General features: G+C 42.7%; 1 protein-coding gene across 1 annotated transcript in view; it reads right to left on the reverse strand.

Annotated features, from left to right (window-relative positions):
- The window catches only part of LOC139687639 (homeobox protein DBX1-like), a 117842-nt gene that overhangs the window by 97419 nt on the left and 566 nt on the right, over positions 1–19857 (reverse strand). Inside the window, exons 2-3 of the mRNA XM_071584880.1 lie at positions 4702–5010; positions 202–431 (exon numbers count right to left, since the gene is read on the reverse strand). Coding sequence (XP_071440981.1) covers positions 202–431; positions 4702–5010 — 539 coding nt within the window. The remainder of the gene's footprint in view (positions 1–201; positions 432–4701; positions 5011–19857) is intronic.

Consider the following 19857-nt stretch of genomic DNA (forward strand, 5'->3'; position numbering starts at 1 on the left):
CAGAGGATTAGAGACAGATTTAAGAGCTCATAAGTGCAGAGGGGGTGAACCACAGTGGGAGGGGAGCAATGGGAGCCTCATTCCGGTGGAAGGTTCACGCCTTGACGAGCGGCTCCGCTCCCTCCCTCCCGCCATCCGTCGCCCCTCCGCCCCAGAGGGAAGCAAGGGGGGGGGAGAGAAAGATGAGGGGGTTCGACTTGCCTGCGAGTCCTTGAGCCCCAGCTTTTCGGCCAACTTCTTCCGGTCTGGCTTGGAGATGTACTTCTGGATCTGGAACCGCCGCTCCAGGCCCTTCCGCTGGAGGTCGGAGAACACGGCTCTCCGCATCATGCCCCGTCGCGGCTTGCCTCGGGCGCTGCCGGCCCACGGGAAAGACCCCGGAAGGGGGAACACGGCCCCCGGGGGACCCACGACGCCGCCTCCGCCGCCGGGGTGCGGCCCCACGCCGCCCCCCGCGTGGGCCCCCCCGGCCCCGGGGTGGTGATGGTGCTGAGGGTGGTGGTGGTGGTGCGGGGGGCCCCCGCCTCCCCTGGCGCCCACTTGCGACGCCGCTGCTGCAGCCGCCACTGCCAAGAGCACACACACAGACAATTCAGGCGCCGTCCGCCTCGCTTGCCTCCTGACCCCGACTGTCCCCCGCCGCCGGACCAGGGCAGTCGGTGGCAGGCGGGCATACCAATTCTATACTACATGCGTATCCATGATCGTCTCACTGACATCATGCAATGCACCCAAATAAAATTGTGTCATTTTTCAAATAATAGCCTGCTTATGACGGTGATACGATGATGTTGAAAAATAAAGAATTAAATACGATATTATAGGAGGTATATTGAGCAACATAAGCAACATCTACTAAGGATGTTTTAGATGAGAAGCCAATTTACTGTAATGAAAATCATTGCAATAAGTGTATTGAGTAAATAGTTGCTAGAAATTAGTTCCATGTAAGAACGTCTGGCGCCACTGCTACAATGGCCATTCCAGGTTTCAATCAATGATTAGTCATTGCGTTCGACTGTAAATTTAGGTGATTATTTGGTAACCATTAGAGCTATTAAAGAAGAACATTTCATGGATGACTGAAAATTCGCTCATTTTAAGAAGTAGAATCTGTGGCCGTAAACAACTGGGCAAGCCATTATGGCCACTCAATTGGCCATAGTAATGAAAATGCCCTAAGTTGTTGGCTCCTAGATGATTAACGAATTAAATGTTAACATTTTAGAAAATACCCGAGTTGATTAAATATCAGGAGATATTTCATTTTCAAATACTTTTCATACGTAGATAATGATTACTAAAATACCGAATCAAGAAATGAGAACATCTTTGGCAACATGAAATGGTTACCTCGCTGTCCGAAGCAACGGCCTTCCCGAATGCCCTAAAGTACACCGACGTGCCTTCTCGTAGTATGGATCAGGAAATGTTGAAAACATTCGTAGATCATTAGAGGGCTGATGCTGCTCTTATTCGCTGAGTTTAACCATGCATTACAAAGTTAAAAAAAAAACATTTTTATAGCGTCCACGATAATTTTAATGGATATGTACTTGAATAAATAGGTTGAACTAGAAATGCGTATCTATGCTTCCATGTCTGCAGTCTTCATGGTGCTGTGTGAACTGCCCACGGCGGACTACTTCCTTCGGCATACGAGGATAGTCGAAAGAGAGCAGAAAGGATGCCCTAGAACGTAAACGCTGGGACACTTTCAGAGGCAGGATCGGCCTCGCAAATGCCCTAGGCGGTAGGAAGTCAACCTCACCGAACAGGCCGGCGTGCAGAGAGGTGGGGCGAAGGGAATCCATTACGATCTTCCCCTACCACCAACCCCTTCGGCGCATTTGCAACTCCCTCCGAATGGGTCCCACCATTCCCTTTCCTCAACTCAATGCACATAATAAATGCACCCACGTGGAGGAGAGATCGTTTTAAAATATGGCCATTTATGGGTATGGGCCTCGCCCATCACTCTTCGCATGATTTTTTCTCTCATGTTGACATAACTGTGAGTAGACGCTGTTTCAAATTGCAAGCCATTCCATACAGCAGTTCGCCGTTGCGGTCGTATAGTCGTTAGAATCAGTTGCGGTGCGTGTGCTGTTAGAAAAGGAAAAAGGATAGAGTATCGTGCAGTGATAAATATGTCTTCGTAAACGAAGGTTTCTTTCCGACCGAAATTCATTCCAGGATTGCAAATATGTACGGGAATTTTTCAAATTCCACTGGGAAGAAAGGGCTGGCCGTGGCCGTGAAAGCCTCCAAGATGATTCACGTTAGGGACGCCCGAGAAATGCAACCACACCGGAAATCATCAAAAAAGGGCACGACATGATTTTGGAAGATCGTTGTACGAAGGTGCTTGAAATTGTTGATACTGTACTGTTATACCATAAGGAAGCTTATTTTCAGGAATGTCTATTGAAAAAGTTTTTTATTTCTAGGATTATTTTGCACCTCCTTTCAGTTTACTTGCACCATATTTTAAAAGTGCACAATGAAAGCAACTCAACAATCCTCCAAAAAAAAACATTTTAACTGTAAACGAAAACATAGCGTAAGTGAAACTAGTAAATTAATTTAATTGACGGCAGTAGAAATAAAATCATTGGATTGGGGGAAGGTCACGGTACACTACGAGTTAGATCAACGTCATACAGAAGGAGATGACTGAAATAGGATGTCCCTGTAACTAATAAAATTCAGCCGAAAATTTCAAAATTATTAATTTAAAAAATATTGGGATAGACGTGGTATTCCAGTGGGTAGAGTGCTGGGCTACTGACCGGAAGGCTCGGGTTCAAGTCCAAGGCACGGTAAGATGTCCTCTCTGGACACCTTCAGCTTCACCCAAACTGCGAGATTTTCAGGCATCAGAACTTCCAAGGAAATTACAGCCGGCGCAGGGAAAGGAACAGGCTACCTTATACCCTGAACTATGTATATTACACACCGTTGGGCCAAGAACTAGGTGAGGTCTACCTATCAAACAAACCTTTGTGTTGATAACTGTGGCAATAGAAAAATTAATAATTTTCAGAACGTAATCCAAAGCGATTACACAGGTTCAATTACACTCATACATACCCTTTCCTTCGTCTTCTTTGTGGATAGCTAAGTAAAGTCCGAATCAGAACTATCTTACAGGAAATGTAACTTGCTCCAGTGCTTAAACTTTTTAACGCGCCATAATTTTGATATAATTCCGTCTAAGCACCTAAAGTCGGATGTAGGGTGAAGACTAAATTTAAGCTTGATCCTTGTAAGTTTCCAAAAGTAATTGTCCGTAGCATACGACCCTCTATTAAGTTTACTCCAAAATCCTTCCCATATGCCATAAATCCCACATCGCCACGACATGGTGTTACAAGATCGCGTTCCGTTCTCGGAAGTGTTAGGCTTTAGCGCATATTCATCGAGTGAATTTAATTTAGCAATATGATTACAATCAAGCATTGTACAAATTGATTATTATGCCCATTTTGCTGATACATTTTCATTTACATGGGAGGATTATGGAATATGGTTCATTCATTTATACATAATTTAACTCTGAAATCGCAGCACAAGTTATTCGAAAAAATCGTAATTGCCAATTATCTCAATGGTGGTGACTAATTTGGTAGGATCTTTATACACGTTCATGTAATAAATCCTGCTGAAAACCAGTTGCTAATCTTGAAATGGTGATGTTACGATTTTGTACCAATATAAGGAATTCGTTTTTCCTACTTGAAGCCCCTTCCCATCGTGAAAACGCCGATATTTCTCTCCTTGAGTTGACCCCAGCGTCTCTAGATAACCTTTTAGCAGAACATTGTCACTATCGTATCATATTTTACGTAATGATCAGAATTTCACCTAACCTAAGCTTGAAAAATATCAATTAGAGATAGCAAAATTTTGCGGGGAAACTTAAACTTGTTAAATTAAATATTGCACGGAAACATATAGGATACCAGATTACGTAAACTAATGCTGAACTACAAGAAAGGTGGTCGTGGTATTAGCATATGCAGAAAAATAATCGAGCGAATTCCTCACCTCAATTTTCTTGACTCTGATTACGACTCTTGGTATTTTGGAATTTTAGAGTCATCATAGGTAATCAACTATTCCTCTCTCGGCCTATTCAACCAGGACAGCCTTTAAAATTTCAGCGGGTGAGGGGAAGTCCCTCGGCCTAAACTCATTTTTGACCTACATTATTTTCTCCTTCAGTCCCTCACATCGTCTACGTGCTTTAACGCAAAAACACGCTCTCTACCACTTCCACAGCGTTCTCCCCCTAGGTGGCCACCAGTTTAAAATCACTTTTCCCTATTCATTCCCAACAAATACTTTCTTCTGATAACTCTGATTTTGACGGACAAAACGTCACTTTAAGGTTCCATTTACCCCTCGACTCCAGCATCTTCCTGCTATTCATTATTACCTCCATTCACACACACTGTGCTTAGGGTACATTTCACCGATTGCCTAACTCACTTAACTACATTGACGTTAAGGAATGATAACATTGACCGTGGGACATCCGCGAATTCTTATTCGAGGACCCTTGTGAGTGAGTCGCTCACTAAATCCTTCGGGAAGAGTAAGTTTCCAAAACCATTCCGATTGTCGTCCAGCAGCGGAAGGCGAAAGAGGGAGACTCGGCCGCCAAAGGAAAAAGAGAGCGTGTACAGCGTGTTGCCTCACCTGTGAGGTATGGGTTCCGGCAGGAGGCGAGCAGGCTGTGCAGGTGGTGGTCGAAGACGAATGGGGGCGGGGCGGCGGCGGCGGGCCGCGGGATGGGCTTGGCCACGGTTACGTGGCAGGGCGAGGCGGCGGCCGGCGAGGAGGCGGACGTGGCGGCGGCGAGGGGGGCGTAGTGGAGGAACGGGGCGCCGAGCGCGGAGTGGGGGGGAGGCGGGGGCGGAGGCAGGAGGTGGTGGTGCTGGTGCCGGGTGCCGTGGTGGTGGTGGTGGTGCCGGTGGAACACCGTCGGGCAGTCCGAGAGGCCGTCTGCGAAAGAAAGAGAAAGAGGGAGAGAGGTCACCAGATTGAGCTGCGACAACCCGCACCCCGACACGTGGCGCTCGCAGCACCACGTGTCGTTTGGGATAGAGGTGCTCAACCAAATAGCTCGGGTCTTCGGACTCGAGCCAGCGGCCCGCGGGGCTGGTCGAAGGAGGGGAAAACGGAAGGGAATATAAATCGTGCATCTAGAACACTAGATCAACCACGTAGGAGCCCAGATTCATCTGGGATGGCAGTGGGCTTTATCGACCGAAATTCACATCTTGAACTTTTGATTCAGTAGTCTAAAAAAAAATTACTATTACCAAATAGTATATAAAGCATGAGATAGATAAGTTTAATTAGGATAGAAAGTTGGATGCGAAAATCCATATAAAAACTCAAATGCGGCAAAAAAAGCATGCGAACTGCTTCGAGAATGTCTTGGCTAATAAATAGCCAAGACTAAATTTCAACTACGTAAATTTGACATTTATTATTGCAAATACCTTGCTTTAGTTTTCTAAAGTACTTTATTTACCATCAAATTTTCATTTAAATTTTTTCAAGATGAAATGTTTCAATAAAAATGTCAATATTGTTTGTGCCTCCGCATGACACCGCGAAGGGGTTTGCTCTGGTTAGTAGGTTAGGGTACGCCTAACTTCATGGGATGCGAAAAACCATGCAGAAACAAGCGAAATAGTATTTGTAGCTCCTATTTTATGGAATCAGCACCACGCGCAGCTGTGGCCGCTGCATGGCTTCACCCAAGGGGATTTGAGGCTGGACGCAGCAAATTACCTTCAACCTAGAAAAGTAGCTTCAATCCGCTTTTCAATGTACCTAACGATACGTCGTCAATTCTCGAACCTGATACTCCAAACTAAATTCTGGGATACGCGTATAGGTAATCGATGCCAGTTCTGATAGCTGGTGGACACACATGGAAACGGCTACAATGGCCGTGCCCATCAGACTTCCCCTCCGGTAGCTGCTTCCCTTCGGCACTTCGTGAACACCGTCGATCTAGAGACACGTGAGCACACATGCAGTGGAGAGAACGTGTAGCCTGCCCATAAGTGTATCACTGTGTGCTGCCTGCCACGCCCCTCTGTCCCTAGGATCCTGTGACCCCCACCGTAATGTTAATTGACCAAGATCAATTAGGTTGGCTCCATTACATATTTGCAATCCCTGCTTCAGATAGTTTTGAAGAAAACAAAAGATTCAAATTGACTTCATATTTTTTTGTAGAAGGATACCATCGAATATCTGTATGAGCATATAAATCACCTCGCAACATTGTTTCGGTGTAATTCGAATTTTTCCGTAGCAGGAAGTACTGAAGCCAGAAGCCAAGCCATTCAGTATCGAGGGCGGAAAGTGAAATCAGATTCAGTTTTGAAATGTGCTACATGCAGGTTATCAAATTAGTTGCATGCAGTGAATTACCAAGGAAAAACTTGAGCGCATTGAGCTGCGTTTACTGTTCATAAAATATAAAAATACGGAACAGTCGATCCAATCTTAAGGAAAGAAATTCTTTGGATTGCTTCCACGGGAAAATGGAAAGCGAAGGAATAGACAACGATATGATGAACTTCATTCAGGATTAATTTTTTGCAAAGCGTATTGAAAAATGAGAGTTGCTTGTATATACAGGTTGAGATTTTTAGGCGTGAGTCTAAAAAGTGACTCCATGCAGAAATAATATACATGTACACATCATTGATTGCGCAGGAATACGTTCGTAGCACATGAAACGGACTTGTTTATTTTAAAATTGTGACAGTTCTTTCACATTTCACACTTTCACTTTCTTTTGAGTAAACATTGATTCAGACATTTAAACACAGAAACACAAATAACACTCACATAGTAGCTTTGACATTTAAACAACACGGCTGTAATCATCAGAATTGTGCCATGCAGTAAAAACTACATACATATGTGAGTGTTCTTTCTTTGTTTCTGCGCTTAAATATCTTCATGTTTTTATATATTTGTGTTGTCGCCGAAAGGCGCTCTGTTTCGAAGATATACGAATATAAAAAGGAATAGTATGTCTGAGCTCAGTTCCTTCTTTCGGCGGAGGTGGTCTTGGTACCGAAAATTTTGGAAAACTTGTGTGGGTCCTTTTCATATGTTTCTCCATATTTTTGTTGGCTAACACCATCTCGCTCCTTCGCATCAATTAAATATATGTATATATATATATATACACTATATATAACGATTGTATGGAAAACCACACACGAGCGGCACAATAATGGGCTGACACAATATAAAACAAATAGAATAGAATTATTACGAGGTAATCTACCGGTTAAGGTAGGTTTTTGGATGGACGTATTTACTAATTTAATAATTTTTGGCCCCTAACAAAACACAACATCCTACTCTACATCAGGTCCCTCTTCAGCTCTGAGTATTTTCTTCCTCCCTTCATCCCGTCCAACATCCCTATCCTGTTCCTTCCCTTTCCTCGCTTGCCTATCATTCTCCCCTCTATTACAGTCTTCAACATCCCACTGCCGGTCAATACCCCCTTCATCCACTTTTCCTGCCTCCATAGGATTTCTCCCAACAAACCCCTCTCTTCGCCCACCATACCAAGTACTTCCTCATTTGTTTTCTTCTCTGTCCATTTTACCTCCTCTATTCTTCTCCAAACCCACATTTCAAAAGCCTCCAGTCTACGTCTATCCTCCTGCTTCAATGACCACGTTTCCGCGCAGTACACGGATAGCTACGCTCCATACCAAAGTTTTTACGAGACTATTCGTAATATCCTTACTCAACGTCCCTCTCATCAACTCCCTCCTCCTTGTGAAAGCCTCTTTGCCTAGCGCAATTCTTCTCCTTAAGTCCCTACTACTTTGACCGTGTTGGTCCAAAACACTTCCGAGATACGTAACCTGTTCTACCTAACCTACTTTTTCCCCTCCTATTTTAATGCTAAGCTTAGCCTTTTTCTTCTTCGAAAATCGCATAACCTTTGTTTTATTAATATTGATTCTCATCCCATACCTGTCTCACTGAATTTCCAATTCACTCAGCAATGCTTGCAACCCCTTGGCTGACTGACAAACTAAAGCTTGGTCATCAGCAAACCTAACTGATTTTACGAATTCGCCGCCCACTTTCATTCCTACCTCCAGTTTTTCCCATGCCTCCTTAATCATTTCCTCTGCATACAGGTTGAACAGCAACGGTGATAATGGGCAACCCTGCCTTACACCTCTTCCTAACACTGCCCATCCGGACATAGAATAGAATAGCAACATTTAAAAGGACACTCACACTCGAACAATTTACCGTGTGATTGTCCTTTTAAATGTTGCTATTCTATTCTATTTGTGTTACATTGTGTCAGCCCATTATATATATAATTGTATATATATCCCCTCCCCGGACTACAACCTTGACGTGGTGGAAGGCCTTGCGCGTTCCGATGACCCCTAGAGCTGTGCTGGCGGAAGTAATAATACCTGTAATTGCTCCTGGTAGGGTCACTGTCCATGCCAGATAGGTCGAAGGTTAGGTGCCAGACAAAAGGTAGTCCACGCAGCGTCTGACCCCAGTGGGGCGGCCAGTAAGTGATGGTGTCACGTTAAAAACACTATTGAGGAAGGCAACGGGAAACCACCTCAATTATCATTCCCAAGATTTAAATGATGGTCAGTACAGAGATTTTGAGTCCTGGCAACTACGGGGATCAGCCCGATCAGCCATGTGTCGTGCCCAGCAGCGGGGGAGGCAAGGCAGCCGCGGTCGTCATCCCACGAAACCCTTGCAAGGGAATACCGGCAGCAGCAGGACAGAGGACGCCGAAGAAGAAGACCACATTAGTTAGAATGGGAATGTGGAATGTTGAGACAATGATGAGGACAGGGAAACTGGAGAATATTAAGTGAGAGATGGAAAGGCGAAAAATAGATATTTTAGGTCTATGCGAGGTGAGATGGAAGGATTGCGGGGATTACTGAAGTGATAATTATAGAATACTAAACAGCGGCGGGGACGAAAGCCAACGAGGGGTTGCCATAGTATTATATAAAGAGGTAGGAAGAGGCTTAGTCAACATAGAGCAGGTAACGGATAGAAAATTACTAGTAGAGATTAAAGCAGAACTGACGAACTTGGTTATTATTCAGGTATACATGCCACCGAGCAACCATACGGAGGAAGAGGTCGATAGGATATACGATCAATTAGAGGACATAACCGCGGGTGTTCCTTCAGGGAATCATTTGATAGCGATGGGGGATTGGAATGCGACGGTAGGCGAAGGAAGAGATGGTGATGAGGTGGGGGACTACGGTTTAGGCACAAGGAATGACCCTAGGGAGATGGCAATTGAGTTCTCAAGGAGACGGGTTAGTCATCATCAACACTTGGTTTAGATACCACAAAAGGTGTAAATGCGTAGCTATACGTGGAAAATGCCAGGTAACTCAGAAACGTATCAGTTAAATTATATTCTGGTTAGGCTCCGGTTTAGAAACTGTTTGGGTTCGATTCCCGAGTTCGCTTCCCGGGCAAGGCACCCTGGGCACCTGCAGATCCACCCAAGCTGAAGTGATTTTTTCGGGTACCAGGTCTTCCTGGGAAATCATACCCGGCACAGGGAAAGGAACTGGCCCCCCTACCCGGATGTGTGAATTTTCACACGCCGTATAGTGCTTAGTACTGGGTGATCTCTACCATCACCTACTAAACCGACCTTTGGGTTGATTACTGTGTTTATGGTTTTTTATATAAATATACACACACATAAAATTCAAACGAAGGAGCCCGTTGCCGTTATCATACAAGTATGACCTGAAGAAGGTTTCAGATAAGGCCGAAAGGTTAAAATTTCTGAAATGTGACTGTTTTTACGTGTTATCCATTTTATTTTTGTGTTCTACTGTGCCATCCAAATGTGACATTGCTCTCGTGAGTGCTTCTGTGTCATTGATAAATATATATATATATTTATATATATATATATATATATATATATAAATATATATAAATATAAATATATATAAATATAAATATATATAAATATAAATATATATAAATATAAATATATATATAAATATAAATATATATATATAAATATATATATATATAAATATATATATATAAATATATATATATATATATAAATATATATATATATATATATATATATATATATATATATATATATATATATATATATGTGCGTGTGCTTATATATATGTATGCATGCTGAGTGTACACAGTATGTGTCCCGTCTCGTATATGTCCTTAATGTGCAATTATATCATGAACTAAGTACACTTACTGAAGCATACTATTTATCCATGTACTAAGTACAAGTCGGTGGCAGGGACAGGAGCCATTACCACCCATAGACACCTGGACCTGGGATGGGTCATATATATCCCCCCCTCCCCCGTGTGCCCACAAGACCTGGCGACTCCGTAACCTGCAAGCGCAGCGCGCTGGTGGCGGGTAGGGGGAGCCGCTCGTTTTCCTGTAGGAGGGCGGGACACAATGAATGTTCCCGTGGGATTAAACTGGAATTCTCTATATATATTGGCACATATATGTGTATGCCCATTTGGATGGATAGCATTCTGGGTGGGGTGGGTCCCACCTTTTCAGCGCGGTCGTGTTTTGATAGGTCGGGGCCCGGTTGATTAAAGAATAGTGCTTCCCCCCTCCCCCCAGGGACATGTGGGGGGAGGGACGGGAGGGGGGGGGCAGCGCACAAAGGGCGAGAGGGAAAGAGGGCGCGAGAGGAGGCGATGTCGGAGAGCATCTTTGCACGAGGGGCCATCGCGAGGGTGAACCGGCAAACACACTTCCTCCCTCCGGGGTACGCGGAGGATGGGAGGGGGCAAAAAAAAAGCGGTCCCCACGGGGCGGGACCCCCCTACTCCCGATTGTGACGAGGAGAGCGCATTCCCGAGTCCCCTTCCACCCCATTGTGAGCGAATTTTTCGCCGTTTAACCCTCCCCACACCACACCCAGCTCAAAAAATCCAAACGCACCCTTCAGAGCGATATAAATGCGGGCGTATAAACACCGCTTGGGAGGTCTCTTCTCCCTCTCCACCGTGGTGGGGGGAGGGGGGTTGAGAATGGAGGGAGTGGGGAGGAGGCAACAGGCTGGAGCGGATGGGTGGGGAGTGGGGTGGGATGCGACACGCTGTACAAACACGCCATTTGATGAGGACGGGGCGGCTTAAGCGGTGACCCGGGGGGAGGGGGTGGAGTCCCCGCGGGGGGAGGGAGGAGTGGTGGGCTCGGCAAACATGCGGATGATGATTCCGCTTCTCGCTTCCTTCCGTGACGACTTTCCCATCTCTCCTCGCTTTCCCGGTGCGCACCGAAACCAACAAACGACGAAACAAAATTCCTAATTCCTTGTCGCAAACACGGGAACGTTTAAACTGATTCGTCCAGGAGTGCAAGATATTTCAAGCATTTCAAAGAATTGGTACATATCACGCAGAGAATGGTTATTACTCGCGGTGAGAGTTGGAGAAGGGCCGGGGGTGAGATGCCACGGGGGAGCAGCGAATGAATCGCTCGCACACTCGGTCGGAGGCGATGGTGAGCAGGGTGGGGGCAGGAGGGGACCAGGGGCAGCGGCGGACCAAGGGAGCCGTTTACCCCCCCTTCCCCCCCCAGGAGGCCTCTCATGCGATGATGTTCCTTTTTTCCTTCGTGTCTAAAGCCTGACGTTTAAAGTACATTTTCGCTCGTGCTTCTTCCACGACTGTGAACCTGTTGTTGGTTCTACCAACAGTTGATTTTGAACTGCCATCTGTCGCGAAATTAAGGGTTCTAAGGATAAATCATCAGAGGGTAAATACAAGAAACTCGGATGAATTCGAAAGTTTCCCGGACAACTTCGTGAATAAATCCACACAGAGAACGGCATTGCCCCCTCAGAAGTCCACTTACGACGAAACGTTCATGCATCAATAAATAATTGTAAAAGCATGGTATAGTTTTCTTATTTACCGAAAATCAACCCTTTGATCCTTCCATCTTCCCATGCCGACCTCCCTTTTTACATAATCTCTCTCTCGCTCTACCTCTCTCCTTGAAAATTCGGGGCAACTGATTGCTTGCCACTCAAACAGCTTTGATTGAAAAGAAGAAGAAGAAATATTCTGGTTGGAGAAAACGTAGGCGGAAGTTACTCCTCGGGCCTTGTCTACACGGTCGAATATTTTAGCTCACATTCGACCCGTCCTAAGCCTCTCTTGGGCTCATTTATTTATTCTGTTCTCTTAATAGGCCACAACAAAAGACAAACCTCTACGAAAATGTCTCGCAAAGTTAAAGAAAAAATTATCCTGTCCTCTCTGTTATCCTCATCAACAATCCGCAAGAATTCCGCAGTAGTGAAGTGGTTTGCAAAATGATCACTGAAGTATACGTTTTCGATTTGGACCGAGGAAAACCTAAGCACTTCAGTCTAAAATCTTATTATTTCCTGCGAGTGGCGTCACACGGGTAAGGAGTCACACGCAGACCTTAATAACCATCAATATGACATCAATTTGCGTCGCAAACCGAAGAAGAGCACGTTGCGAAGCAGAGAATGGTATCAAAGTTCTACTGTGAGAACTCGCGTCCACGCTCGAGCCGCAGTCCACACGTCGGACACAAAATGAGATTTTCAGGCCATGATCTAGTGTGCATCGAATAAACATAAAGTGCGCGCGATGCATTCCTAAAAGATTGATGGTAAGTGACAATAAACATACAAGTAATTACGAGCTCTTCGTAACCGGCGGTGGAAATTATTGCGCAAGCACACACAGCACGAGCGCAGAGGATCAGGGCGAGTTTCACGGAGTCAATTGTGCCAAACGATCTACATTCTAAAATAACGAAGCAAGCTAGGACTTTAAGCAAAGGAATTCGATGGAACGGCATTGAATAGTTTCGACCGTTCCAGCAAATCGTTAATGTGAGATTATTCATTAAGGATTCACAGATCCAAAGCTCAGAGCTAAATATCCTGTAATATTCTCATTTGCCAAAATATGTCATTGTTTAACTTTGTCAAATGCTCATTTGAGATCAAATGGTGCCGTTGGACCTAAAAAATGCTTCAGACAGACGAGTTAATTCTCCATTATCAGTAGCCACATTTCATTCACCACTACTATATTCATTATGAACGGAAGATATATTATTGCTTTTATTCAAATATAAATGAAATTCCTTTTATTAATTCACCACCAAATTTCGTTCTTATATTCAGTTCTTCCCATACATCTTTAGCCATTTCCTCCGCATATATGTACCGTAAAAAGAACATGTGATAATGACCTCAACCCTACCTTACTCCTCTTCTAACACTGCCCATCACGACTCTCCATCCTCCACTCGCACCTGAGCAGTCTGAGATATGTACAGGCTGCGGATAATTCTCCTATCCCTCCAATCTATTCCTATTTTCTACGATACATTCATTGATTTTACCCAATTTACTTCGTCAAACGACCTTCCGAAATCTACGATACAAACAAATGCATTCTAATTGTATTCCATGTGTCCCTCACTAAGGTACCTCATTACTGAAAATGATATCATACGTACCTCTCCCCTTCCTAAACCAAAATTGATCATTCTCTAAGCAATCATTAGCCCTGCCACTTTAGCTTCGTGCGAAATTAGACTAACTGTTCTGTAGTCCTCACATATTCCTGCCATTCCCTTTTTAAAATAGGAATTAACACTAACCTAACGAAGTCTTCCGGCCTAATTTCTCCCTCATGAAGGTTACGAATTACCTGTAGTCCATCAAATCTCTTCCTCCCGCATTTTACAAACCCTTTAGGTACTTCCGGAGGATTGTTTTCCACCCCCACGGCCCTTTCTATATCATCATCGAGGGAGTCTGTATCTAAGGTATCATCATCTACGTCATACTACCTTGATCAAAAATTTCCCGGAATTTATTCAGAAAATTAAAAATACAAGTTTATTCATCTAAATCTATATTGTCCCCTTCAAAGTAATCCCCATCGACTGCAACACACTTATGCCAGCGCTTGATCCAATCCTCGAAACATTTTTTATATTCGGTTTTCGGTATGTCCATCAGTGCTTCCTGCGATTTTTCCATTACTTCCTCTCGGCTGCTAAAACGCGTTCCCCGTAATGGTTTTTTAACTCGATTGAACAGAAAGAAGTCACAGGGAGCCAAATCAGGTGAATTCGGTGGCTGTTGGATGGTATTTGTTGCATTTTTCGTCAAAAAATTACGAATAATGATAGCACTGTGCGACGGTGCGTTATCATGGTGCAAAATCCACGAGTTTTCTGCCCACATTTCTGGTCTCTTTCGGCGAATTGCTTCACGCAAACGTCTCATAACGCCCAAATAATACTCTTTTTTCTTTACTGTCTGGCCTTCTGGCAAAAATTCATGATGCACTACACCGTTGTAATCCATGAAAACCGTCAGCATTGCCTTCTTTTTTGACTGAAAACGACGTGGTTTTTTTGGTCTCGGCTCATTTGGTGAACGCCATTCACTTGCCTGATGTCTGGATTGCGTGTCGTACTCATAAACCCACGTCTCGTCTCCAGTAATGATCCTTTTGATGAATGTGGGATCGGATTCAGCCTCGCAAATCATGTCTTTTGCGACGTCAACACGGTCTCTTTTTTGCATGAAATTGAGGTCTTTTGGCACCAACTTTGCTGCTACACGACGGAAACCCAAATCATTAACCACAATGTCTTGGGCGGATCCATAGGCAATGTTCAAGTCCTCCGCTATTTCTCTGATGGTTAATTTGCGGTTATTGACCAACATTTCTTTTACTTTATCAATTTTTTCACCGACTTTCGATGTCGATGGTCTGCCACTGCGTTCATCATCTTCGATTGACTCACGACCACTTCTGAACCGCTCGTGCCACTGGTAAACGACCGTTTTTTTTAGAGAATCGTTGCCGAAACACTTTTCCAACATTTCCAACGTCCGTGCGCCACTAAATCCGTTTTTTACGCAAAATTTAATACAAGTTCGTTGTTGCAAATTTAAATCCATTTCTGCAATTGTAAAAAATCGCCAACACACACAGAGATAGATGTACTCTTGGCTACGTAACTTTTGCAAATGTCAAGTTATGACACTAAGATTTAAAGGGAATATCAACAACAGATGTACCAATTTAACAAAAAAAAACAGAACTCAAATCGGAACGATGGGAGCGCCACACGGTGGTTATTCCGGGAACTTTTTGATCAAGGTAGTATTATCTCTCTATATCTAACCTCGTTGGTCTAATTTCTTTACCTCACAATTCGTCTATATATTCCTTCCATCTCTCTTGGGCCTTTTCTATTTCAACTATTGTCTTACCTGGCTTTCTGTAACTGTTGACATCCTTCCTTCTCGATAGTGTTTTAACGTTCATGTATAGCTCACCAATTACACCCTTCCTATGCAAACTTTCCATTTCCCCGCACTGCGTCTTCCACCCCGCTTTTTTGCTATATTTGTTACCCGTCTTAATCTATTATTCAACTCTTTTTGTTCTTATTTCTACCCAAATCTGTATGTACATTCTTTCATTTCCTTCCCTCAAATATATGTCTAATCATCTCACCCTTGATCCATGGTTTCCCTGTCCTTTCCCTATAACAGTTCATTTAGTTTCCTTAGTGACTTTCGATATAACTTTATTATATTCCCATTTTTCCTCAATAGTGCTCAGCTCCTTTCCATCAATCATGATTTTTTGTACTGGCTACTGATACTCCATCCTTGTCAATCCAGTTAATGTCTCTACATTTCATTTCCTAACCCGCCATCCCTGCCTTATCTTTTTGATCCGGACGCTACACTTTACAACTAATACATTGTGATCGGCCCTAAGCCTTGCACCCTACCTCAGTGCCATTCTTTCCTTAGCCTAGTGTCAAATTTCAATCCCCCATCACTATCAAATGTTTCCCTCCAGGAACATCCGTGATTATGTCCTCTTAACTAATCGTATACCCTATTGACCTCTTCCTACCTACTTTTCTTGGTGGCATGTACGAGTATACCCTGAACAAAAAGGGGAGAGGAATGCGAATAAGGCAGTAGGAATAGGTAACATCCCCGCAGAATTGTTAAGAGTTAAGAGTCTCTCTCTAGTTTAGAGAACCAGTTGAATAAAACTAGTGTCCTTGTTGGCATTGCATCTTCGCGAAATAATTTTGTGAGCGCCCAGAACACACTCAAACAAAATGTGATAGACCAATTAAAAATTACAACTTTACATTGCCTTAGCTTAACGAACAGAAGATAGGATACTGAACATAAATTTGCTTGTACAAAGACAGACATAGTAGTTGGAACGGAGAGCTGGCTCACGGAAGATATAGCAAACAGTGAGGTTTTTCCAAACGGCTTCGGGATTTACAAAAAGGACAGGCCTGACGCGGGTGTATTCATTGCCATAAATTCACAATTCACTCAGCAGCCAACGTTAGAAAGCGTTTGATGCAACATTAAGGACTACAACGACAGAAACCTATTCGTGAGCTCATTTTACAGAACTCCAGAATCCACTGCAAATGTTCTACATAAGTTCGACAAACAAATATCCCTCTCAGCAACAAACGCCAAAAGTATAATTATAATCGCTAGTGATATTAATCTACCGTCAGTTGAACTGGACTCTTACTGCGTAGTAATATCTGACAAAAACCGAGGTTCATGAGAAGAACTTCTCAGTACATTCATAAAACACTCCTTAGAACAAATTGTTAGAACACCTACAAGGGGTCAGAGCATACTCAATATATTTGCGACCCATGCACCCGAGACTATCCCAAAGATTGAAATAATGGATGGCATCAGAGACCATATAGCTATTCTTGTAGAAATAAAAACTAAATTCGTGAAAGTAAACCTAGAAAAGCGTAAAATATACTAATTAAACAAGGCAAATTTTAACGGATTTCAAGAATATTTTAAAAAATGAATCACCAGAATTCAAGATTAAACCCCAGAAAACCGATACAGAGAGCATTCGGAAGTATTTTGTAAACTCGTATTATGCGTGAAGGAATGAAGACATACATTCAAACTTACTATAAATGCTACAATAAGGAACCTAGTTGGTACAATGGATAAGTCAGGGCGGCGTTAAGAATGCAAACAAGGCCGCAGTCAAAGTTTAAAAAGTACTGACGTAATTTTATGAATACATCTAAACAAACTAAAGAATTTCCTAGTAAAACAAAAAGCATCATGCACAAAGCCCTACGTTCCTTTAAAACTAAAACGCTATGCGAATATCTTAAGGAAAATCCAAAGTCATTCTGGTCTTACGTTAGAGAAACACAGGGTAAACGTCCTACTCTACATTCATCGAAGACGGAAAACGGCGGGCTTATTACAGACATTGTGAAAAAGGCAAATATTTTAAATACAATCTTTTCAGACTGTCTACCATAAAGACAAAAACGCACTAAACGAGCTTTCACCACCACCTGGGGAACATATGAGCGATATAACAATGACCAAGAAAGGAATAGAACATCTGCTCCGTAGTACCAAAGCAAACAAAGCACCTGGTCCGGAAAAAATACCGGCTAGAATATTAAAGGAATTAGCTGCAGACATTGCCTCGTCTTTAGAAATGTTTTTTCTAAAATTGATAGAATGCTCAGTACCTCGCAACTGGAAGCTAGCACATTTAACTCCCATCCATAAAGGAGGCAATAGGGTTAAACCAACCAATTACCGACCCATTTCTTCAAAATCGATCTCTTGTAAAATATTAGAACACATTATTGTCAGTAACGTTATGATAATTCTTGATAGTAGGAAAATAAATGCCACAACCAGCACAGATTTAGGAAGAGCACATCTTGCGAAACACAATTAGGTCTTTTATTTCACGATATACTTAGATTGGGAGATAAAAACACACAGGTCGATACAGTATTCCTAGATTTCAAAAAAGCCTTTGATAAAGTCCCACATAATAAATTGTTACACAAACTTAAATGCTATGGTATCAATGAGAAAAAAATAAATTGGATTAGAGACTTATTGTCAAACCGCAAACAAATAGTAGTCATAGATGGGTTGCGCTCAATGGATAGAGATGTAACTTCGGGCGTCCCCCAGGGAGGTGTAATAGGGCCTCTTCTGTTCTAAATATACATTAATGACTTAAGCACACACGTTGGTAGCAATCTGAGGTTATTTGCTGACGACACGGTGGTATACAGGGAAATAAGGAGCCAACTAGATCGCGAGCTACTCTCTAGAGACTTAGACAATATCTCGGAATGGTGCAATAATTGGGGATTAACGCTTAATATAGATAAATGCGCAGTTTTGAAATTTTGGAACAAAGGAAGCGAGGAACAGGATATAAACCACAAAATAGAGGGTTCAGTATTGACTACGGCAAATCAAGTTAAATATTTGGGGGTTGTTCTAACACCACGCCTTTCATGGGGTGCACATATCAGGACAATGTGCGGATCAGCTTTAAAGAAACTTGGCTTCATCAAACGGGTGGTGGGGAAATGTAACGAAAAAGTTAAAGAGAGGTGTTATTTTGCTATAGTTAGACCTCATTTGGAATAACCCGCAAGTATTTGGGATCCTTGGGAGAAAGTGTAGCTAAAAGTATTACATAAATTTCAGAAAAAGTTAGCGAAATTCGTCAAAAATTGTTACGATAAGAAGACGAGTGTGACAGGCCTTTAAGAGGAATGACGCTGGGAGCCACTTGAGATGTGAAGAAAACAAACCAGAATTAGACTTATAGCAAGGTTCAGAACAAATGAGTTTAACAATGACACAAAGGGAATTATTATCGCCTCGCACTCTTTGGGTAGGCTAGGCTACAAAGATAAGGTAAGGGAGATAGAATCCAATATATATATATATATATATATATATATATATATATATATATATATATATATATATATATATATATATATATATATATATATATATGGGTATAAATATTCCTTCCTCCCTCGGACAACCAGGAATCATAATAGTAAGGAATCTAAGTCATAATAGAAATAGTAAAGACATTCTAATTACAAGCGAAGACAAGGGTAACCGCTGCGTAGACATCCAGTAGATTCGTAGGTGCAAGTGCTAGTGTGCGTTAGTTGATAATATATGCATTTGCAGGTGTGTCATTTTAAATTTGTCTTGCATGAATACAAGGTCCGTTCAAAAAAAGATGAGACTGTCGGAAGAAATACCTGATTTTATCAGATACCCTTCAGTCATGCTTATCATCTTCAAAATACAGCCCTTGGCTGGCAATACATCGCTCCCGACATTTTTCCCAGCTTTCGAATGCTGCCACGAACGCTTCTTTCGTGATAGCCTTTACTTCTACGGTAAAATTTTATTGGATGTCTTCAATAGTTTCAAATCAGATAGATTTAACTCATTAAGGTAGATTGCAACTCGGGAAATAGGGAAAAGTCTACTGGAACAAGATCCGGAGAGTAGGGTGGCTGGAGGATCACCGCGGTGGTTTTGGCCAAAAGCTCAACAAAAATCAATGATGTGACTGCATTGTCGCCAAATAAACGCATCTTAGTATTAACCACGGAGTAATTGTCATTAAGACAAAGTTTCAATCCAACCCAGGATATTTCTATCCATGCCAAAGGCTTCTAGCTTAAAGGCTTCTAGCTTTATGAGTATTTCACTATGAGATACTTCATCGAAGGCATTTTTAAAATCTAGAAAAACCGCGTAAACCGCCCTAGAAAATAATTGTCTTCCGCACCAAAAATGTCATGGACAAAAACGCAAGTAGTGTCTCACAGGATTTAACTTTCCGAAAACCG

Source organism: Hetaerina americana, unplaced genomic scaffold (assembly GCF_022747635.1).
Source record: "Hetaerina americana unplaced genomic scaffold, ioHetAmer1.1.p SCAF_2, whole genome shotgun sequence".
Taxonomy (NCBI): Eukaryota; Metazoa; Arthropoda; class Insecta; order Odonata; family Calopterygidae; genus Hetaerina; species Hetaerina americana.